This window comes from Corapipo altera, unplaced genomic scaffold (genome assembly GCF_003945725.1).
Source record: "Corapipo altera isolate COAL_440 unplaced genomic scaffold, ASM394572v1 2b, whole genome shotgun sequence".
Lineage (NCBI taxonomy): Eukaryota > Metazoa > Chordata > Aves > Passeriformes > Pipridae > Corapipo > Corapipo altera.
In genome coordinates this window covers 36,381,653-36,406,126 of record NW_020884874.1, presented here as the reverse complement: position 1 = coordinate 36,406,126, position 24,474 = coordinate 36,381,653, and the positions used below count along the sequence as shown (strand labels likewise).

The 24,474-nt window shown below is 42.1% G+C and overlaps 1 protein-coding gene across 4 annotated transcripts in view; it reads left to right on the top strand.

Moving 5' to 3' along the window:
- Positions 1-24,474, top strand: part of TRIM67 (tripartite motif containing 67) — a 46,182-nt gene that overhangs the window by 11,407 nt on the left and 10,301 nt on the right. For 2 of the 4 annotated variants that reach the window (XR_003526059.1, XM_027633903.1), the window contains exons 3-8: positions 1,779-1,901; positions 3,132-3,242; positions 5,440-5,593; positions 13,350-13,507; positions 16,445-16,583; positions 17,628-17,931. Coding sequence is in view for 3 of the 4 variants with exons in the window: in XM_027633903.1 (XP_027489704.1) it covers positions 1,779-1,901; positions 3,132-3,242; positions 5,440-5,593; positions 13,350-13,507; positions 16,445-16,583; positions 17,628-17,931 (989 nt within the window). In the remaining variant the exon portion in view is untranslated. Of the gene's footprint in view, positions 1-1,778; positions 1,902-3,131; positions 3,243-5,439; positions 5,600-13,349; positions 13,508-16,444; positions 16,584-17,627; positions 17,932-24,474 lie in introns of all 4 variants that reach the window. The other 2 variants (XM_027633905.1, XM_027633904.1) reach the window with 2 other exon arrangements.

Genomic DNA, 24,474 nt, shown 5'->3' with positions numbered 1-24,474 from the left:
GTATTCTAGTAGAAGGCTTATAATGAGTGCCATACACACATACAGACATTTACCCCTCAGCAAAATGTCTTTTAAAAGTATGTTTACACAAAGGAGCAAGCAATATGTACATTTTATTATCCTGTCTCAATGTACAGCAGGCCAGACAGCCATCCACACACTTTATCTCCTCTCTGAGTTAGCCAGAGCTACCGGAAGCTGTGCTTTTATTATTGCTATATTACTTGGGGCAGTTCGCAAATTCATAATCTTGTGGGTTTTTTCCCCTGCTTTGCAAATCTGTTGTTTCCCCCTCTTTTTTTCTTCATTTCTCTTTTCTGTGGTCATTTTTATATCTCTTGGTCTCTTCTTGTCAGGATACTGCCTGATCCTCATTGCTCCCATTGCTTCCTTGCTCCTCCTTGCTGCTGTCATGATCTGATTTTCTCGTTTTCCATCTGCTATAACAATTTCATACTTTCTCACTTGAAGGAGGCATATCGCCAAACACCCCCTTTGATGCGTGAACTGAAAATGAAGAGAGAAATGATGCACTACAGCCACTGACTGATTCAGGCTCTATACACAAACCAGCACTTCAAGAGTAGCTGGATGGAAATGGGCTAAAGGGGGAGTCTGGTGTGATATAAGCCGAGGAGGTAGAGAGGCAAACAGGAAGAGTCTGAGACAAACCTGTGAGCAATCACTGAGCCGTCTGGTGTCTCTCCACCACCACGCCCCATCCTGCTGGCAGGTCTAGGACTGCTACGGGGCCCTCTTGGGGAACACTGACCCTGCATCCCTCAGCTGGAGAATAGGATGCATGGATCCCAGTGAGGGAAGAGAGTACAGCGCTGAAAATTTTGAACTCAAATGAAAGAAGACAAAGTAAATGAATAGAAGAGAAAAACAAAAGAGCTAAGAATTAGAAATGAGTTAGGAGAGTATGATGATTTACCAAAGAGGTGCCTCTCCTTCAGGGCACTTAAAATCTTCTCACATTTAATGATGCTTTTTTCTTTGGGAGGGAAGCTAATAGTACAGCTAAACATCTCCTCGGAAGAGGAGCTTGAAAACTTTCTCTTTGTAGTCTTGTGAACAGAGGACGTGAGGGAGAGCCTTCTTTTGAATGGGTACTACAGTAGTTCCAGGGATTTATGTAAAACTAAGTTGTACCCAGCCCCTACTAAAAGCTCAGTGTTGGCTACCTCACATGCTGGCCTCTGCCTAGCAAAGTATTTTACCACAATGTGAATAAAACTTGTCTTTATTTTTTTTTTAAATCAAATACAGGGCTCCACTGCTGAGTGCTAGCTATTTTTAAAAAAAGTGCATGAAGCAATACACGAACCTCAGGGCTTTGTATCTCGTTAATTTCCTTGTAATAAGCCAGATTCTGGTCCATAATTCTGTTCTAATTGGTGTGGTGTAGAGCCAGTGATTTCAAAGTTGCTACAGTGGGATAATTAAAACAAAACGGAGCAGAATTCTCTTATGTATATGTATGCACTGTGTATGTTACATTTAGCTCTTACATTATGTTGTACTACATCTGTTGTCCAGAAAGTGCCAGTAAATCAAGGTTATAAATAAGCCTATTTGTGGTGTAGTATCTTACTCTTTCATTTTATAGCATGCAGCTACTACTGGTACAGCTGTAACGAAATCAGAAAGGCAACAAAAATTCTGAGGGTCTTGAAAGGAAATAGTTTCTGAATAGAAAAACAGGTAAGCATGAGCAGTAGCTTAAGCTGTAAAATATGCTTTCTTTGATAAGTATGACTCTCACCTTCTTCTAGGAAAATGGGTTGGATTACGAAGCCTGTCTTGTTGCTCAGTGTGATGCCTTGGTTGATGCGTTAACACGACAAAAGGCAAAATTGCTCACAAAGGTGACCAAAGAACGTGAGCACAAGCTGAAGGTGAGCACTCCTCTCATCAGCTCAGCACAGCTGATGACACCTGGTGCAATTTGTCAAGTCTCCAACTCTTTACGTCATGAAATTTCCTAGTGACCAAATCCCAAATTCTTTAAACAGGTTGCAGTTCAGCAGTTTAGTAGAACTGCGCTTACATGTTTAAAATAAAGCATATACTTCAGCAGTTTGTTGAATCAGGCCATCAGTCTTTATTTATCTGATGGTTTTGGGTTATCTTTTGAGAGGTGCTTATCAGTGAGGTGCTTATCAGTGAAACTTGTGTGTCGTTTGGATTCTGGGACTTTCTGCCCAAGTAAAATGTAATTTTGATGGCAAACCTCCTCCAGAAATCCATGAGCCACTCAAAAGATATTAAAAAATATAGTAAAGGGAAGTGGGGAAAATAAATCTAAAATGGTTGAACAAAATGGCAGTCAAGAAATATTTAAATAGACAAATTTCTTGAAATGTTGAACTGCGTATATGATTTTGAGGTACTGTAGTACCAGTCACATTAAAAGTATCTAAGACAAAAGGAAAAATTGAAGTGAAATATCTAACATAGCAACTACTAAAATCTACTGAGATCAGCATTTAAGTTGCTTGACAAGAACAAACACTTAGGACATACTACTGACAGCACAGTAAATCCTGCAGTTTATTGCTGTCACAAGTTGTCCAACAGAACACAGTGTTATTAGGCCTAGTCTACAGCCATGTGGCAGCAGAATCTAGTCCAAAATCTGGAAAAATTAGATGCAGCTTTTTTATTTCTTAATTCCAAGAAGGCATTCTTAAGCAGAGCAGGAACAAAGGTGAATTATGAAGAGAATGGTAGAGTATAATCTGCAAGAAACCACTCATGTAGTTTGTCTTTTAAGTGAAAGATTTTTTAAAAGCTTAGATTTTATTGAAAGTGTGATTGGAAATGTGAACACTGCAGATGCAGAAACATGTTCTGTGCTCCTTCTGCCCTGAGCAAGCCTGATCTTTGAGCAATTAATCTGCTCTGAAAATTGAGATTCCCCGTGCACAACATTTTGCCAAGCTAATTATCGGTATTTACCATACAGAGCGAGTGAAGCTGATGGAGATAAGGCAATGGCCATATGGCAGCTAAATTAAGCATAGCTTTAACACACTCTTCCATTCGTTGTCTGTTCTGAAATAATTTTATACAATTCACTGCAAGCTGAGGCACTCATCAGAACTGTACTGATGCTTGTTTTCCAGGTTGTTTGGGACCAGATAAATCACTGTACACTGAAGCTACGCCAGTCAACGGGGCTTATGGAGTACTGCCTAGAAGTTATCAAAGAAAATGATCCCTCTGGGTTTTTACAGGTATTTTTCTTTCCAATGTCCTGAGGAAAAAAAAGGAAAAGGAAAATACATTAAAGCTAAATCTAAAAATGTGTGGCTTTGCTTATTAGCCTCTTCCACCTCCAAGGCAGGTTCACCTTAACTCCTGATAGTAGTCTAAAAGCTCAGGGATCTTGGTGACTGCATGAATGTCCCAGCAAAGAGATGGCTTTAACAGCTGCACTCTGACCGAGGCAGGGAGTTGGCAGTCACAGTACTTCCCTTGACTGCTGATGTCTTTCGTCTTGCCAGTCCTTCCTTCTGGGCTGCAATAAAGATGCTATGTAGTCAATGATAGCTTTCTGCAGAATATTATTTTATTCTCATGCAAGAAATGCAACACAGAGCTCCCTGATCGATTCAGAGAGGTCTATGACTCAGCAGAGTAGTATTTGCCCTTTGAGCTTCTCCCTTTTACATTCCCATGTGAAAATCCTTTCAACACCTCCTCCATGAGGAAATCCAGCCTGAAGGGCTTACATGTAACTGTGCGTTACTGGGATTGTTGTACCTTGCAGGGCTGCAAGGCCTGTCTTGAAGCTGGGGGATCCAGGTAACCCCTTCTTTGCAAAATATGACCTAGTGAAAATTGCCTTAGTTTACAGGATATTGTTTCTTAGGTGCAAGCAGTGAAAGTGCCTGTTGATGAGGCAAAACATAACAGTTTTATTATCCATAAATTATTTTTCTTATTAATTCTATTATTTTTTATTACTTATTTTATTTTGCCCTATTAGTTTTGTTGCCTTATTAGTTGGCTACAAAGAAAGGTACATCAAACAAAATTACCTGTGCATGGCTGTCAGCTGAACAAGGCACTCCGTCCATGTGAATGCATGACTGTCAGGGAACTGTCAGAGCATTCTTAAAAAACAGGATGAGAATAAGCCAACTTAAACCTATTAGCACTCCAGATTGATTGTTACTGTCATGTCTGGTCTCAAGCAAGAGAGGGGAATGTGTGGTGTATATTAATCTCAAGGTTACACAGGTTTTAGCAGGCTGCTGGTTGGATACTACAGGACAAATGAAACCTTTAGGTTTTACCTATGTGCTGGCTAGATACATGCTTCATTTTCATTTCAGCTTACTTTTTCTATAACCTTTGTGGCTTCATTCTTTGCAGTCCCCTTTTATAAAATAAATACTTTTGTTTTTACCTTTTCTTGGTTTATCTAATGATGTTTTCAAGACAACCAGCAAACACTGATGGGCTGCATTACTTTGAACAACTACTCCTGCAGAAAGGACATTGAGACACAGCCAAGGGATTCAGCATCCCAGTGACTCCAAGGTTGTAGGAAGGCTATGGGGTGCTCCTCCACTTACTGCACAGACTGATTAGGAGTTGTGGATGCAGGGGCTCAGACAGGAGTGTCTTCCAGTAAGAGTAATGAGAAAAAGTGTCTGAACTCCTGCAATAAAGAAAAACTCTCTCGGACAAATCCAGAGGAAAATTCTACTCCCTGTAACTTACAGGAAGCTCACTGGTGGGGTCTCCAGATGTCCAAATGGCAGCTTCAATGAACTCAAGGACAGTTGAATTCATTGATTTCCACAGAGCCAGGACTTCACTTCCAGAAGAATTTGTCATGATAATTTTAGTCTGACTTTTGGCCTAATTATCTGTGGGCTGGGCTAGAGCAAAGCTTTAAAAATGAAATTTGCTTTTGATGTAATGGCAGAAAATCCATACTATTCTTCAAAACCCTATCCAACAATTTAGAACTCCCACTGCGAGTAATATACACTGTTCTTACCATTTGACTTTTTTATTCCTTTAGGTTTGCTCCACTGAATCGTCTGTGCTGAATGGAGAGACTCTAACATTTAAGTCTCTCTTTGTGCGACTTCTTTTTAAACAGGAGAGCATAAGTAGACTGCAGATCAGAGAAAAGAGTGCAGAAGTATATGTGGCATTCAAAGGCATGACACACAATGTAATCTTTCTAGGCTTTATAAATACGGTTTTTAGCTTCCTACCCTAAGATGAGATTTGTTTTGAAAAGACAAGATGAAAGGATGCAATATAAATGGACCTCACCCCAAAACAATCAGATCCCATCTCATCTGTTGTGCTGTCTCGTTCCTGTGTCCTTTGTGCTGTGTCTCACAGGCATTCTGTCACTTTTAATGTGGGCATCTTCCATTTCACTATAAACGTGATACTTTCTTTCAGATTTCGGATGCTTTAATCAAGCGTGTTCAGGTATCTCAGGAACAGTGGGTCAAAGGAGCCTTGGAGCCAAAAGTGTCTGCTGAGTTTGACTTGACTCTGGATAGCGAACCTTTACTGCAGTCAATTCACCAGCTGGATTTTATTCAGATGAAATGTAGGGGTGAGCTCTTATGATTTTCCTTTTTCTGTTTTTCATGCTCGTGTTGAAACAGTGCTGGGAGGGGTGAGGACACTGAGGGAGGAAAAAGAACTTGAAATTGCTGGATAGTTTTAAAAGGCATTTAAGCAAATTCAGATTACTGGGTGTTTCCTGGAAAGGTGGGCTCCACGCACATATACTGAGCTGAACAAGCTCAGAGAGAGATACAAGATGCAATTAAAGATTTGAAAGATACATTCTTCAGAATAAGGCTTTGAAGATTATTAACACAGGAGCTGCATAAACTTTATGCAATTTTGTAGCATTCCTAGGTTTAACATGGTTAACTCAAAATACCGATTGTCCCTATCTTGTCAGGAACAGTTGAAGTAGTAAATAAATATTACTGACACACACACATGTGCTTGAAAAGGGGAAAAAAAAAACCAACCAGCCTTTGACTTTTGACTTATATCTGAACTGTGCTGTGAACAGTGCCCAGTTTAATAAAAAAAAAAAAATCACAAGGAAAAGTATCACAAAGGGAAAGTAGCTCCATGGCTATATTTTACCATGGTTTCAGGTGTCTGAATAATACTGAGGAACATGCTAAAGGGAAATGAGGTTTAAAAAAGTATTTAAAAGGACAAGCTAATGAACAATAGATACCACTGCCACAAAAAAAAACCCCAAAAAAACCAAAAAAACCAAAACAACAAACAATCATGAGCTTGTAATGAGGTTTGTTTATATGGAGCAGGATGAGAACTGCATCAGAATTAGATAGATCCATAGAATGGCTGAATTTGAAAGCCACTGTGGTCCCTGGGAATGATGCCATTAGCTTCCCTCATTGGTGATTCAAGTCTTAATTATAGATGTGGATGACAGGATAAAGGCTGCCAGAAATCAGTGAATGAGTTAAGGATATTCACGTTGTGATGTCTGATGTGCTTTTTTTTTAATCTGAGCAAATATAAAGATTTCTATTCAGTTTATGTGGGCCTAATTCTATATCTGAGAGACCCAAGATGAAGTAATTAGGATGGATACTTTGCAAGCTAAATATGTGGAGAAACAATGGACAAACAGTTAAAGGCCAGGGTTTGCTCATCAAGAATGGTTTGCGTCTTGATATAAGTGAGCTGTGTTAAAGTTACTCAAAAAACATCTGAGAACTGCTCCCATGAAATGTTGTCAGATAGGCAAGAGGAGCCAAGAGAGAAAGAATAGTACTGATAAAACTCCTCTGAATACTGTCTGCACTAGTCTTTTAAAATCAGTTGATATTTAATGCCGGCCATATTTATTGTAAAATATATTTAATACTAATCTTCCACCACTCTCCTTTACAAACATATGTAATATTTAGTTAAACTAGTCACATAGATTGCTAATTAACCACAATTCATCTGAGGTGAGGGCAACTTCAGTGTTTGCCTTTTGGACATTCATCTGGCTTTAAGCTTGAAGACTTACAAGACTTTAACTGAGTCAAATTCACTAGGGCTTTTCAAAAGATAGTGTTGTCTGCTGTGCTCTCATTTATTGTACAGATCACTGTGAAGCTCTAGTACCTAGCTGGACACAGTCTGAGGAGCAGAGAAGAGAACAAGACTGCTTCTGCCCAAACCTGTGCAGAGCTTCCCAACACCCTTGGGCTTTGCTCCCCAGAGGCATCTCAGGAAGGGCTTTTGCTTGAGCTGTCTTGACCTTGATCAGGGATTACCTGTTGCATGTCCCATCGGGTTGGTCAGCACAACTAGTATGACCTGTACACACCATGCAAAAATTGTGAAGAGGGTGCTAACCCAGCCACCATTCCTGAAAGTGCATGAGGGATGGCATTACTTCTCCTCACACCTCTGCATGCCCAAGCGGAATAAACCAGTGACTGATTCCAACCTAACATTCATAGATATTGAGAATTGTTTAGTATATAGAAGAATATTTATATTTCTCCATTTATGACAGGAAGTTTGTTTCCATTTGAACTGCTCAGTCTGACACTTTGGCCTTTTGTTTTCCTGAAATTTTACGTCTATGACTTCTCAACCAGCTCTGCATTATCTTAGAATCAGGCTGGTTTGGGTTGGAATGGGACATTGAAGATCACTTAGTTCCAACCCTTTTGCCATGGGCAGGGATACTTTCTACTAGACCAGGCTGCTCAAAGCCCTATCCAGCCTGGTCTTGAACAATGCCAGGGATGGGGCATCCGGAACTTCTCTGGGCAGCCTGTTCCAGTGCCTCACCACCTCACAGTAAAGACTTTCTTCCTAATATCTAATCTAAACCTACTCTCAGTTTAAAGCCATTCTCCCTTGTCCTGTCACTAGATGCCCCTGTAAAATGTCCCTTTCCAGCTCTCTTGTAGGTCCCCTTTAGGTATTGGAAGACCACAGTAAGGTCTCCCTGGAGCCTTCTCTTCTCCAGGCTGAGCAACCCCAACTCTCTCAACCTGTCTTCATAGGAGAGGTGGTCCAGCCCTCTGATCATCTTCATGTCCCTCTTCTGGACCCACTCTAACAATTCTACTCCTTTCTTGTGCTGGGGCCCCAAAGCTGTATGCAGTATTCCAGGTGGTGTTCCAAGAGAGCAGAGTAGAGGGGCAGAATCACCTCCATCAATGTACTGGTCACACCTCTTTTGGGCTTCAGCTCAGGATATGTTTGGCCTTCTGGACTGCAAATACGCCTTGATGGATCATGTCCAACATCTCAGCCACCAACACTCCCAAGTCCTTCTCCCCAGGGCCACTCTTGCTCCATTCTCTGCCCAGCCTATATCTGTACCTGGAGTTGCCCCAATGCAGTTGCAGGACCTTGCATTTGGCATTGTTAAACTTCATGAGTTTCGCACAAGCCCACCTCTCAAGCCTGTCCAGGTTACTCTGAATGGCATCCCTTCCCTCTAGCGTGTCAACCACACAACATAGCTGGACACTGACAAGGATGTTAAACAGTGCCAGTCCCAGTACTGACCCCTGAGGAACACCAATTGTCAGTGGTCTCCACTCGGACATTGAGCCATTGGCTGCAACTCTTTGAGTGTGACCATCCAGCCAATTCCTTATCCACAGAGAGGTCTATCCATCAAATCCACGTCTCTCCAGTTCAGAGAAAGGGATGTTGTGCAGAATAGTGTCAAATGCTTTGGGACACCTTCAAGTAGGTATCATCAGTCACTCTTCCTTAATCCACCACTGCTGTAACCCTGTCATACCAAGTTTGCCAGGCATGATTTGTCCTTCTTCAAATGCATGATTTGCATCTTCTCACATGTAGTAGTCTTGCATTTCAGGAGTGAACATCCAGACTTACTGGGAATATCACTTCTTTGACTGTGAGGAGAACCTAGGATAGCAGGGTGATGTTTTGCTATTTATCACCATGAGAACTTGCATATTTCTGAAACCTGCAGTTTCACAAAGAAAAAAATGCATGTGTCTCTTCACATCTGCTTCTCTTTCTTCAATCCTGCCTGCCCTAGCACACCAAGTCATCAATATTTGCCAAATGTTGGTGTTGGAGTGAATGTTAATAAGTCACTGCAGTGGTTGATCTGAGAAGAGCAAATGCATTAAAGATGTCAGAGATAATCTGTAAAGGAAGTTTTGGGGAGATCTAGGGGAACAGGGCCAGTGTGGCTCTTCCAACTGAAAATTGTTTTGTTCCAAAAGCTTGGCAATATAAGGTCTGTACTATTGTTGTCAATGCTTAGTGCATGACTGAATTTCTATATTTTTTTCAAACTCTGGCCTCATTCAACCTCAGTGAGTTTGCATGGGTCATTTAGAGTGAAAGCATGCTTGTAAGTAAACATTGATTCACTGTGGTAGACAAAGAAGAACGAAAATGAGAACAAATCACATTACATTTGCTTTGATGACATGTTCATGTACCTTACCAATGGACTCTCTGCAAGCACATATCTAAAGCTCATCTCAAAAGATAAAAATCAGAAAGAAAAAGCAATTTGGTAACAAATCAAATGTGCAGAGATGTGATAGGTGCAGAAGTAATGCTTAAGCAATCATGTTGACCAAAGGGTCTCACTGATAACCCTCTGACAAGAGTTTCACTCTTCCCAGGCCAGCTGGCCTTCTGAGACACACACACAGCTCTAGTAATTGCTCACCTTTTGAGCTTTCCTAGATCCTTTTCTCTGCCCATGTTTTCTTCTCTCTATTGCTTTTACTGAGTACCTTGGCACAAATTTCCTGTCCTCTGATGACTGGCTTAATGCATACGTCCCATTTCCCAAATTAAAGCTATGGGAACAGGCAAATACGTATTCCAGGTTTGTTTGGTCACACAGCTGAACTGTCATACAGTCATGGTTTGTGGTAAAACAGAGACTAGATACAAAATAGAATACTTTTCTGTACTGCCTCTGAATATTCATTCATATGCCCCTTCTCCTTCTCGGGAGTGATTCCTTCCCTCTTCTGCAGACCGGTCCATGAAGATTGCCCAGACACATCACATACCACAAATCTCTGCTTCTCCAGCCATGAGCCATACAGCTCTGACAATTAAAGGGCAGCTGTTTCATTGTAGGCTTTGGCCTTGGTTCTTTCTCCTCTGTGTCATGGACTCAGGTCTCTTTGACTGTCCTTTTCCTTTTCTCTTGGTAACACTGTTTGTAGGGCACTTGCTACATCAGTGACTCAGGCTGTTCCAGGGCGGTACTGCAGTTTTGGAGTAGATCCAAGTTTTCATGTTTCTGAGGGTCCTGTTCTTTCACTGCAGTTAGTACTTTAAAAATTAATCCGGGAAGGTAGAGGGCATGACTGCACCACTCACTTGTCAAGAAGACAACAGACAACACCTTAGAGCAGCCGTATTGTTCCCTGTGAGAGGACTACCCTCATCAGCTGTGAGATACATTGAGCAGTGTGTTTTGGGGACTGCTGAGTTGACATGAGACATCAGTATCACATTTTTTATATAAGAGTAACCTGCATGAAGCACTTTAAAAATAGAAGGACATCATTCAGACTCATTAACAGGCCTTACTGTGCCAATGCGGTATCATTTTTCCTTTTATATTTTTAATCTTTTCCTTCAAAAAGTCTCTAGAGGACTTTAAATTGAACAAGAAGTGGGACAGCATTGTAATTTAACATCTGAGTCTTTTTTTCCTGGCACTTAGCCTATATTTTTCTTTTCTTGGTCCTATACCATTGCTCTTCCCTGTATATAAGTGTCTCAATTATGCAACTCACTTTGTGCTTTCCTATGACTTTTACAAGTGTTCATCTTTTCTCCTCCCAAAGGTAATCTAAGACCAAGACAAATCTCTGCCCATCTGCATCCAGTGGAGCAGGCAGGAGGACAGGCACAGAAAGCATCATCCAGCAAAGCTGCACAGCTCCTTGGCATGAACATCTTACCTCTCCTTTAGGAGAGTTGTGCAGTTCAGGCCACTGGCTGGCCCAAAAAGAGTAGGAGGCTGATATGATTTACACACAAAAACTTGAATGTCCAGCAACATGGTAAAGGAGACATAGAACTTCCCCACAGTATGTGTAACTATTGCACACAGTGTCAAATTCACGCTTCCAGTGGGAAGTGGGAACAAGAGCACTTTGCTGGATGAAAGCATATTCAGTTCCTAAATGGTATTCCTGATTCTGTAATTAAAAAGGACTCATAAAACAGTTACTCTCTCCCAAAAATTCTACTCTTTCCCCCCCCCCCCCAGCATTGTGCATTACATGAAGAGTCCCTGGAAGCCTCCCATCAGTGTTCCTAGGATTTTTTTCCCAGGGCTGGAAAGGTTAGTGGTTTATTTAGAAGTGAAGCAGCATTGTCTATTTTGCATCTTAAAGACTTCAGGAATTAGGTTTTCATCCAGTCTTGCCAGGAGGAGACTTAGAAATGGTGAGCACCTGGGGAATGCCTCCTGAGAGGGTTAACTTGTTAGCAAAAGTGGCAGGAGTGTGGATGGCTGACATAGCCCTACCTTCTCCCAGGCTTATCAGTCACTGGGAATGCATGGGCTAACAATCACAGAAAAACTCTAAAGTTGAAATGGTTCACTTAAAAAATCCCATTATCTCTGAATTGCTCATTTTCAGGTTTTTGCCTCTTGTAATGTCATGTTTCTGTTACTTCTCCAGACATAGTGTCTCCTAGAGAAGAGTTTGAACTTCCCATGTGAGAAAACAAGCAGGTTTTTATTTATGACACCCTCTGAATCACCCTTAAACATCAAGGAATAGGAACAAGGCTTTCTTTTCACAGAAAAACCTTCAAGAGCTAATTTATAAAGCTCTTTTGTTTCATTCTTCTAGGCTACCAACCATCTGCATTCACTGTGGTGATGGATAATGCCAGTAGAAAGCCATGGTATCTTCTGCACTGTTTATCACAAGTCCGATGTCGACTTTCGTGTCACTTCCGAAGTGGGGGTGAAGCCTTAGCCCCATCACACAGTATCGTCCTTTTTCCCACAGTCTGCTTGGTACACAAAATGTGAACAGTCCTGTTTGATCCAGAGACGTAAAATAGGGTGAAAGGAACAGCACAAGGGCTTATGTCTCATGCAGACAGAATGGGAAAAAATAAATTAGAGGGCCAAAGCAGACTAGATGAAAGAGGAGCAAACTGATATTGCTAAGAACTAAGTCAATGAATGCTCATACCACTCAGTTCCTTGTAAGATATGATTGAGCTCTGCAGAAATGATACTGAATGGTGAAATTCAGTCTTGGGCAGAAGACCAGACAGGGTCTGTGCATCCCTTGCATCCTACCTAACCTGTATGGTCTCAGCAGTGCAAAAGATACATACCTGGTCTATCCAGAAGACTAAATTTTCACTTTATAATTTTCAGCAAAGAGTGAACAGTGAGAGTTTAGTTGTGTTTTGGAGAGGTGGGATAGGGTCCTCTTTCCCACAGAAGCACAGCTGAATGTTTTACTGAATGTTTTGTTTTTGTTTTTAAGATGCTGCTCTTGATGTTTCTCCTGAGCAAGTCACTAAAAAGGCACATTGGTAGATAACTTCACACTTGTAATTTCCAAGAGGAGTCTCCTGTGGTGCAGGAGTCCATTTTGCTCACCAAACCAAGGGACTTAGCTAAAGTTTGCAATTGGAACAGTTTTCTTCAACAGTTTCTTTTAAGTATGGCTTCCATAAAGATAACATATCTGAGGTGGTTTTAATGAAAAGCTGGGGGGAATGGGGGTGGTGAATTAGATTAGATTTTAAAAATTAGATTAGGTTTTTTTAAAAAAACCCACAATTAAAGTGATGAATTATCTTCCTACTGTTGTTGAAGTTCAGGCTCTGTCTTGCTGCTGTGCTGGGAGGAAGGACTCGTCTGCTGGTTCATAAACCAATTCTTTGGTAACGCACTGAACTTCCTGGCAGCACTGCATCTTCCATGCTGCCCTATGGCCTGAGACACTCCCTGCCCCTCCTCTTGGGGACAGTAGGTGCTCTAGTGTGAGAAAAAACTCTTCCAGACAGTGACTCCTTGGAAGGAAACCAAACATGAGGTCCCCACACTGCAGTTCTTATGAAGCACCAGAAGCAAGTCCAGATATGTTTCTGTTTACGTATTTCAGCCAAATTATTTGTCTAACTGGCTAACAACAGCTTGTTATATCATTTTTACTGACTTTTGTTTCAAGAAAGGGAATGGACCCTCTTCCTAACAAATACTGGCTCCCCTGTGAGGGGAGGGAAGTGAGCCATTGCCATACTACTCATGGCACAGACTAATGGGGTAGGGCAGAGTTACACTAATCTGTACCCAGTTCCTGTTTCAGTGCCACCCGTCCCATTACTGCAGCTGGAGAAGTGTTGCACCAGAAACAACAGTGTGACATTGGCCTGGAGGATGCCACCTTTGAGCCACAACCCAGTGGAGGGTTATATCTTGGAACTTGATGATGGAGATGGTGGCCAATTCCGAGTGAGAATTTCATTCAGCATTTATTTGTGTTTCTTTGTATGTGAGTTTCCTCTGGATATGGATTTGTTTCTGTCTGAGGGTGGGGAGAGGGGTTAGGTAAGACACAAGCTGTCAAAACATCCCTGCTTTTCCATTGTGTTGATGTAGAAAGCAGTGCAGATGCTGCGTATTAGAAGGACCACTGGCTTAGGTCAAAACTTGGCTGAGATTATTCTCAAGCCTCTCGCAAAGCAGGCCTTGAGGCATCCCTGAAGTGTACCAAAGCAGAAAATCCCATACTAGCCTGCAGGAGCTGGAAGCGGTTCATGCACACAACATCGATTTCTTTGAAGCCCTTATTCTCATCTGTCCATAGCATCCCACTTCAACAGCTGACATTCTTGCTCCAGAAATGCAACTCAGTTTTTCTTGATTTTCTGAGTGAAAATGAAATCCTGCATAAAAATACAGGATTTGAAAGACTTTTACCTGGGAGTGGATGAGACCAGGCTGGTGGAAGCTTTCCACAGACAAGCTGTGATGGAGTTGGTAAGTATGGAAAGGCATCCCAAGTGCTGTACTTCAAGAACCTCAGGGTGAATGTCACAACTAATTGCTCCTGGTTGATGGTGCAAGGTACTTATAGGCTCCCATCCTTTCCTGACATATCCTAATAAACAAATTACAGAAATAATTCAATCAGCTTTCCGCCAGCCATGTCTTGCTAGAAGCTGTGGCTCTTCCTTGTCAGGCAGGCTTCAGGCTCCTGTTGCTCCAGGACCAGGCTGGCCCAGTTCTTTCCCTAGGGGCTAGTGCCTTGAAAGCATTTGGAGATCATTTTGGGGTACAGTTGCTCTCTTCACAAACGGGAAATTTTGCTAAAACCATTCAGTGGCATTCCTTTGGGAGCTGCAAACTGGCTTCTCACTGGAAACTTAAAGATTTCTCAAGCTAAAAATATCCTGGCATAGATCCACCTAAGGAACTGCCTCCCTGTGCCAAACCACTACACTCACAGCCAGTAAAGGTACCTGTTTTGGACACCCCTCATTAGAAGAGGCAGCAATATTGGCAGGGCATTTTGAAGAGTGCACTGTGGTTTTGTAAGGTCTCCTCAGTTCCTTGGCCCAAGTAACTTTTTACAGGGATTTGGTCTCCATTACTGAGAGTGTAAAAAGATACTTTTGTGAATGGCTGCTGGGAGCTGCCAATATAGCTAATATTAGTAGAAAAGAGTGTTGTCGGTGTGCAATGAATGAAGAGTTAGGGACAAGGTGTTAGAATTCCAGTGTCTTTGATAGATGTTTTCAAATAGTATGGACATCTAAATAAATACTTGTGAATAACAAGACTTAAGGCTGGTGCGCGCCCAAGCTCATTTGTGCAGATGGGTTTTGTAACTGCCAATGGTTTTAGGACTGTCGGCGTTGCCATGTCAAGATTTTGGATTGAAAAAGTTACAGAACCATCTCAATCCTTAAAAATATAGAGTGACAAGTTCTGAGGGGAATGCTCTGCTTGCTGTGGTAGAAACATCCTCTGCTTTACCCACTAAAAGATAAAAGGCAGGCTTCTCAGCAGTGCCATTTCCACAAGGGTTTGCTAACTCTTTTAATGAAGAATTATATATCTGAAAGCAATTACATTGACCAATGTTTATCAGTATTTGGTGGGTGGATTTAAAGAAGAGTTTTTGTCTCCCATTGGAGCAGAATCTGAATAAACAGAAACAGTGAACAGTGGTAAAAATGAAGCAGATTAGAAAATGTGAGAGTTTTCCTACAAATACAACTTTTTTGCACAGACAATTGCATGGACATGGAGATAAATTAAGTTATTCTAAGAAAACTCTTCTTTGTCTCCATGAAAGATCACCAGCTAACTCAGGACCCAAGAGATTTTGTTGTTTGTAGCAGGCACCATGGTAGCAAAGCGGCCAAACACATGGCCTGCTGTAAACTTAAGTAATCCCTTTCCTATTCATCACATACTTAATTCACTATAGGTTCATAGCAAAGAGCCCTAATCATCAGAACTACTCCTAGGCATATACTTAAGTGTCTTAACTGAACTGGGGCCTGAGTGGTCTGCTTAGTGACAGGCTAAAGCACTTCAGGACCTTTGCTACCATAAACCTATGGACTTCACAGAGTCAGAGAAATCAGAGGGGGAAAGGAATTGTGTCTTTCAACCTGCTGCCAAGACAGGATTTTTTTCCTTTTCTCTCAATTTCTATTCAGTTTTCAAAAAAACATAAGTTTCTAGGCTTCTTTCAGTTCATAATAGCCTTTATAATCTGACTGATCCTCTTCATTGGTCTGCCTAGATGTTCCTCTTCCTGAAATACTTCACATTACACAAGTGCTTGCTGTTTTATAAATCTTTGCAGACTTTTTTGATGTCTCTGTTGTCTAGTTACTGTTTAGTCATGTGATGCGTGTGATCCTAATTCTTAGGAGATCGTTTTCTTCTGGTTTTGTGTTTTGAGGTTTCAAAATTATATTTTAACTCAGACATGAGGTAACCTTTCCAACAGAATAAAAGTGCACTTACTTGGCTTTTTTATTTTTATATGTCCCCCTCTTTCTGTCTTACATAAATATAATGATGGCCATAATGTGTCAGACACTGGGACTACTATCCAAAATAGTGGTTTGGAGTAGATATTTAGGAAAAGGGGATAAAAATCAAGATTTGTCTGTTACCCTATATTACTTTACCCTTCCAGCTTTGTCTTCACTTTAGTGTCTCCACTGCTAACAATCCTTGATGTCTCCACTGCTGTGTCTGCCTGTGATATAACAGTATAATTGCCACATCCTGGGAAAAAATGAGAAGCTGTTCACTTTTGGCTTATATTTATGGAAGTCCTAACATGTGACCATGAGGCACAGAGAAACAGTTACACTATGTCCCTCTTTCTCTCTCTCCCTTTTTTTTTTTTTTTGGAATGTTTAGGAAGTATATGTTGGCAAGGAGACTCTCTGCACCATTGATGGCCTTCATTTCAACAGCACTTATAATGCAAGAGTCAAAGCTTTCAACTCCTCGGGAGTTGGTCCTTACAGCAAGACAGTTATTTTACAGACATCGGATGGTGAGTTGGGTTTTTGCCAGTTTTTAAGTGAAAAGCTGCAGGTCTAAGTGGCACGACGCTTGCATACCTTTACACCCACTAATGTGTTTGACACTTAGGGCATGGAGATTTTGGATCATCTGAGAGAAGAGGTGAGGAACTGAGTGTGCACAGGGACTGAGCTCTCTTCCTACCACTTTTGGTGATTTTCCATTATCAGTAACACACTTCAGGTTTCAAATCTTGTGATTTTAGTCGACTATAAACGTCTAGGATTTAACTAAGATGCTTGCTTTAGCATATAGAAGTAGTTATGCAACTCATGTGGTACTTTTTGTTCCACTCTGTCTCCCCTTCTCCATATATCTTTGGGATTTGCCTTTTTTCTTCACTACTGCTTCAATTTCCCAGCAAAGTTTGATAATACAGAGATGGGAATTCATGCTTGTTCCTCCGTAATTATACTTGACATCCATAACGACATTACAGGAAGTTCATCTTCATTAATGATATTGTAATGAATCAAGAAGTGCATGCTATTACCACTTCCACTTCTATGCTGTGTTGCCAAAATAGGTCAGTATAAAATATTTATACTTTAAAAGCTTTTTCATTTTTTTAACTTTTTTTAAAAGAACTTCACTTTGATAAAACAGTAAAGTCAGTTCTAACCAGCAGCGGCACAGTGGATCTCTATTTCCATTAAAAGTGAGGTTGAACCAATTCACCTGTGTGAGCAGTTTCCACATCATGAGGAAGTTTTTGTCTCCTCAGTGACTCTCTTGTTACTGTGTGTGAACAGAAAGTCACTGTCCTTAGCAACTTAACTTCAGGGAAACAATCATAGATAATAAAAGGCATTTCTGAGCTGAAGAACAACTGTGTACCAGCTCAGATCAATCTTGTGTAGCTGCCTACAGTACCAAGGAAAGATTGCCTTTATTATCTTGAAGTGCAGTGGGGAAAGGAAAGCAGAATCCCATCCTTCTTATTGAAGTAAAGGAGTCACCACTTGGACACAGCCCCTCCTAATATAATCCTACCTTTCCTTTTTCCCCTCCACAGTGGCGTGGTTCACCTTTGACCCCTCCTCAGCTCACAGAGACATAGTGCTGTCGAATGACAACCAGACTGCCACCTGCAACAGCTACGATGACCGGGTTGTTCTTGGCACAGCAGCCTTCTCCAAGGGTGTGCATTACTGGGAACTGCATGTGGACCGGTATGACAACCATCCAGATCCAGCCTTTGGCATTGCCAGGATTAATGTTGTCAAGGATATGATGCTGGGCAAGGATGACAAGGCGTGGGCCATGTACGTTGACAACAACCGCAGCTGGTTCATGCACTGCAATTCTCACACCAATCGGTAAGTGCTGCTTGCAAGCTTTTCTCATTACTGCATTTTTCATTTTTCTGCTGTACATCAGAGGCAAGTGCCTCAGAGAACCATCTAGTCTAACTACTGGTTAAATGTAGTTATTTTATTACTTCTTAAAATCACTAGTGACAGTGATTGCACCTTAACAATCTATGTTGGTGTTTGTTATCCTCACTGTTAGCAGTTTTTATCTCAGGTCTAACCTAAATCCCCCCTGCTGTGATTTAATCCCATTACTATGTGTCCCATGCACATCAGCAGATGGGAGCACAGCACAATGGTATGTAGGGTTTGTCTCTCATTGCTGGAGGAGCATTGGGAGAAAGGTGGTTGATTCTCTTTCCTAGGAGGAATCTTGGCTGTGGGTTTGCACAACAATTAGGCAAAGCACTGGTGATCACCTATTCCAAATGCAAGTGTTTATTTCTAGTCCTGAAAGCTGATTAAAGGTAATGCTATAGGTCACACCTAGGCAAATCGGGACACAAGGGACCCTCTAACAGTGAGGGCTAAGTGACAGCTTTCGTTCAACTGAGCCATTGTACTGAAGAGCTTTGAGAAGCGTCTCAACTAGAACAAGCAACTTAGACAAAGGAGTATTTCAGAAAGCCCCCAAACCACTCTTAACTCTTTCTCCCACCTCTCAGAGGCTCTGTGTTTTCCATGCAACAGAGCAGTGGGGAGACATGTTCTAGCTGAAGCTACATCCAGGGACGGATCACATAGAGAAAACGACTGTCAGCACAGATCCTGTGTTGTGCCAGTATGGCTGCAGGACTTTCAGTGCTCAGGATAGTTCCTTCTGCCTAGTGCTGGCTTTGTTTCATTGAAGTGATGCCAGACTGTGTACGGGAGACATGGCCAACTTTCCGTGAAGCTCCTGAGGTATCACCAGAGCAGAACTGCACTGCTCTCTCTCTGTGTCCCATGAGAGGGGAGGCCTCAGCTAAAGGTCAGCTGAGTACTACAGTAACTGAGATCCTTGAGAAGATCTTCTCTGAAGAGAAAATGAAAAATGGTGTATTTGTATACCTATTCTGTCACACTGATTGATGTAGGAATAAAGTGACTGATCAAGGATATGTAGCAGGTCTGTGGCAGAGCAGGAATCAATTTCAGTTTAGTTTTCTACTGACTGTCCCAGCAGGTCTTCCACACTCATTATCTCAGGTCTTGTTTCTGTTACACCAAATGATTAAAAGAAAGTTTTGTAGTGATTTTTAAAACACTCAAATGCAGGTATCTTCTTAAAGGGATAAGTTCATGTCAACATGCACTGTATCCTAAGGTCAGTTGTAATGTCTCCTGTTGAAGTTATTTATACTCTCCACCTTATCTGTATTTTAATCAAATATATTGCAATTGCTGGGAATTTTTGTTTGAAATACGGTTTGACTTTGCAATTCATTACAGACAGGTGGAAGAATCTTTTAGCTAAATCAAAAGCCATCTGAAGTCAATTGGGTTGTTTTCCATGACTCTAAAGACCTTAGATCATGTCCTATGACAAAATAGAGTAAAATAACATCAGTAAGACAAAATAGAATAAAATAACATCAGTATAATAAATATAACAAAAAGTTCTCTGTCCCTTTAACATCTTGATTCAATTTAGGGCGTAAGTAATGTTAAGCTGTATTAATTTTAATGCTCTGTAGAACAGCTTATGTTTTCTGGAAAAAGGCTGCCAACCATTCTGTGTACTACTGTCCCAGAAACCTATTTTATGGATTTGGTCCTCAGCATGCTCCTCCCAGCAAGCCACACGCAACCTAAGCAAAAGCTTTTTTTCTAGGAAGCACAAACAATGGAAACACTTAGGATTTCCAATCATCCTTCTTAATCACGAGAAAAAGTGCTTTCTGTTGATGATAATTTCCCGGTTTTTACCTGAAAAAAGACAAAGGCACATCCAAAGGATAGATAGACCCATGGAATATCTGTTCAAGTGAAGTACACTTGCAAAGGGCATGTAGTCTTATGAAATCATATGCGCTTCAATGAAATTAGGTCTAGGCATTATATTTTTAACTGTCACAGTCAACTAGGTCAGTTTTTTAACTCATTAGCTGTAATAGTCTTGTGGAAAGAGTTATTGCTGCCTAGTTGTTTTTCCCCACTGGATGCAAGTGCATGACAGCACTGTATCACGGTCCAAAGGATATTCATTGTTGACTTCTAGCCTCTTGTGATGAAAGTTACACCTTAGTAATAATTTCATGCTTCCTAAGCTTCACGAGAATAAATTAGGGCAATAAATAAATGACCATCTTCAAGAATAACCTGAGGTAGAGCTTGAAAGACTGATTCATGCAACATGTCACATTTAGAGGACTTTTCTGTTCCTTTCACTCACAAGCATGTAAAGTTGGATCTCTTTACATTCTTAAAAACTAGCATGACTTCTGTAATGCTGGAAGAGGCATGAACAGAAGACTCTAATGCTAACAAAAAGCATTACTATAGGTCTACTATAAACCTCCTAGCCAGGATAATGACACTTATGAATTATTCTTTGAGGAACTAAGGGACACTTCCCAGTCAACTGCCCTTGTCCTTATGGGGGACTTCAACTTGCCAGAAATTAACTGGGAGCATCATACAGCTGCTACAACCTGAGCCAGAAGATTCCTAAAAAACTTGGATGACAACTTTAAGGAACAGGTCCTAGGGGAGCCAGCTTGGAAAGATGACCTCCTTGGTCTGCTGCCTGTCAACAGAGGGGATCTTGTGAGTGAAGTGGAGGTTGGTGGCTGTCTTGGCCACAGCAACCACAAAGCGGTCAAGTTTAGAATCTCTGTTGACAGGAGGAAAAGTGCCAGCAAAACCTCAGCTCTGGGCATGAGGAGAGCAGACTTCAGGCTGCTTAGAAATTAGTAATTAAGGTCCCCTGGGAAAACGTTTTTTGCAGGTGGGATCCATCAGTGCTGGTCACTTCTTAAACATCACCTCCTAAGGGCACAGGAGGAGGTAATTTCCAAATGCCAGAAGTCAAGCAGGCAAAGCAGAAGGCTGAGCAGGGATCTTCTCTTGGAAATAAGGCAAAAAAGTGAGGTGTATGCACAGTGGAAGCAAGGTCAAGTGACACGGGAAGGATACAGAGACATCGTTTGCTGTTGTAGGGAGAAAATCTGTGCAGCCAAAGCTCAGCTGGAGCTGAAGCTGCCAGAAATCTGGATGACAACAAAAAGAGATTTTTCAAATATATTAATGGCAATAGGCAGTATAGAAATGTCATTGTCCTGTTACAGGATGAGGATGGTCACCTCACAAACAGGGACAGAGACAAGGCAGGAGTGTTTAACGCTTTCTTTGCCTCTGTCTTCAACAGAGATGACAGACCAAGGGGGTCTCAGTCCCCTGAGTTAGAGCACCATGGCTGTGAGAATTATCAACTCCCAGTCAATCCTGAAATTGTTCAGGATCTGCTGCTCAAACTGGATCCTTATAAATCTATGGGGCCTGATGGGATTCATCCCAGAATCCTCAAAGAGATGACTCATGTCATCGTAAAACCTCTCTCAATGATTTTTGACCAGTCTTGGGAATCCAGAGAGGTTCCAGCTGACTGGAAGCTGGTAAACATTGTCCCAGTTTTCAAGAAGGGTAAAAAGGAGGACCTTGGAAACTACAGGCCTGTCAGTCTCACTTCAGTGCCTGGTAAAGTTATGGAGAGGATTATTCTGGAAGGTATTGAAGAACATCTGAAAGACAATGCAGTCATTGGTCACAGCCAGCACAGCTCCACGAGACGGAAGTCCTGCTTATCAAACCTGGTTTCCTTTTATGACCAGGTAATGCACCTATCTGATCAAGAGGAACCAGCTGATGCAACCTCTTTGGATTTCGGTAAAGCTTTCGATACTGTTTCTCACAGGATCCTTCTGGATAAACAGTCCAGCACACAGCTGGATAAACATACCTTGTGGTGGGTGAGCAATTGGCTCATGGGTCGAGCACAGAGGATAATAGTGAATGGGGTGACATCAGACTGGCAACCTGTCACTACAGGGGTTCCACAGGTCTCCATCTTGGGCCTTGTACTCTTCAGTATCTTCATAAATGTCTTGGATGCAGGACTGGAAGGGGTACTAAGCAACTTTGCAGATGATACAGAACTAGAAGGAGCTGTTGACTCCCTGGAAGGCAGAGAAATCCTGCAGAGAGATTTTGACAAATTGAAGGACTGGGCAATCACCAACCAGAGGAAGTTCAACAAGGAAAAGTGCTGGATTCTGCACCTGGAATGGGGCAACCCTGGATGTTTGTACAGACTGGGGACTGAGATGCTGGAAAGCAGTGCCATGGAAAGGGACCTGGTGGTCCTGGTTGATGGCAACATGAACATGAGTCAGCAGTGCCCTGGAAGCCAGGAGGGCCAACCGTGTCCTGGGGTGCATCAGGCAAAGCATCGCCAGCTGGTCAAGGGAGGGGATTGTCCTGCTCTGCTCTGCTCTGCACTGGCGTGGCCTCATCTTGAATATTGTGTGCAGTTTTGGGCACCACAATAATAAGAAAGATATTAAGTTACCAGAGAGTGTCCAAAGGAGGGCAATGAAGATGGTGAATGGCCTGGAGGGGAAGCTGTATGAGGAGAGGCTGAGGTCACTTGTTCTGTTCAGCCTGGAGAAGAGGAGACTGAGGGGAGACCTCATTGCAGTCACAACTTCCTTGTGAGAGGAAGAGGAGGGGCAGGCACTGATCTCTTCTCTGTGGTGGCCCGTGACAGGACCCAAGGGAATGACCTGAAGTTGCGTCAGGGGAGGTTTAGGTTGGATATTAGAGAGAGGTTCTTCATGCAGAGGGTGGTTGGGCGCTGGAACAGGCTCCCAGGGAAGTGGTCACAGCACCAAGCCTGACAGATTTCAAGAATTGTTTGGACAGTAGTCTCAGGCACATGGTGTGAGTCTTAGGGATGGTCCTGTGCGGGGCCAGGAGTTGGATTCAATGACTCTCATGGGTCCCTTCCAACTCATCATATTCTGTGATCTGTGAACAACAGAGGGAACCTTTGAGAATAGATTGAGGAAATTGGTTAAGAAAACACTTTAGGGCAGAGTTATAGGTTTGGGAGGTACCTTTCAGTCTTGTTCCTGGAAATCTGTACCTGGGAATATCATGGAACAGACCCTCTTAGAAACTATGCTAAGGCACATGGAGTACAAGGAGGTGATTTGAGACATCCAACATGGCTTCACCAAGGGCATGTTCTGCCTGACCAACCTAGTGGCCTTCTATGATGGAGTGACTGCAGCAGTGGACAAGGAAAGAGCTATGGGTAATGTCTATCTGGCCTTCTCTAAGGCCTTTGACATGGCTCCCCACAACATCCTTCTCTCTAAATTGGAGACATGGATTTGGTGGATGGACTGTTTGGTGGGTAAGGAATCGGTTGGATGGTCACATCCAGAGGGTAGTGGTCAATAGCTACATGTTCAGGTGGAGATTGGTGACAAGTGTTGTCCCTCAGGAGTCCATATTGGGACCAGTTACATTTAATGTCTTCATCAATGTCATAGACGGTGAGATTGAGTGCACCATCAGTAAGTTTACAGACGACACCAAGCTCAACGCTGTGGTTGACACACCTGAGGGGCAAGATGCCATCCAGAGAGACCTGAACAAGTTTGAGAAGTGGGAACCCTACGGGAACCTCCTGAGTTTCAACAAAGCCAAGTGCAGAGTCCTACATCTGAGTCACAGCAGTATGGAGGATGAAGGGATTGAGAGCAGCCCTGCCAAGAAGGACTTGAAGGTGCTAGTGGATGAGAGGCTGGACATGACCTGTCAGTGTGCGGCTGAAACCCAGAAGGCCAGCTGTATCCTGGGCTGCATCAAAAAAACTGGCCAGAAGGTTGAGGGAGGTGATTCTGCCCCTCTAGTCTGCTCTTGTGAGACCTTACCTGGAGAACTGCATCCAGCTTTGTGGTCCTCAGCACAGGAAAAACATGGATTTCTTGGAATGGGTCCACAAAAATTTTCAGGCAGATGAACACCTCTTCTCTGAAGAGAGACTGAGAAATATGGGGTTGTTCAACCTGGAGAAGAGAAGGCTCCCAGGAGGCATTACTGAAAGATAACAGGAAGCCAAAATCTAGAGTATTTGCATTTTAGTCTTAAAGCCCCCTGCAATCAGGAGAGTCTCCTCACTGATTTAAGAGATCTAAATACAAGTTTTTTCTCATCACACAAAAATGTTACAATCGACTGAAAAATACTGTCATTGACTATAGACAAGGTAAAATTGTTAAGTTGCTGTAAAGCTAGAGATTAAAGTATTGTTAATGGAGAGTTAAACTAATTATTCAGTTTATTAAAGTGTTCATAAATTGTCAAGACTTATTTTTCAATAATAGTGAAACTACCCTTCCTAATTCCTCAAGCCAATTCATGCAGTCCTATTCAGCACATTGTCCAAGCTGTTACTGAACGCATCTTGGAGTAACAGCCTTCACTGCCACAAGCAATGGCATTTTTCATGGTAGCCAAATTCCCTTTTCTGCACTCCAGCCTTCCAGACTTCTGCACTCA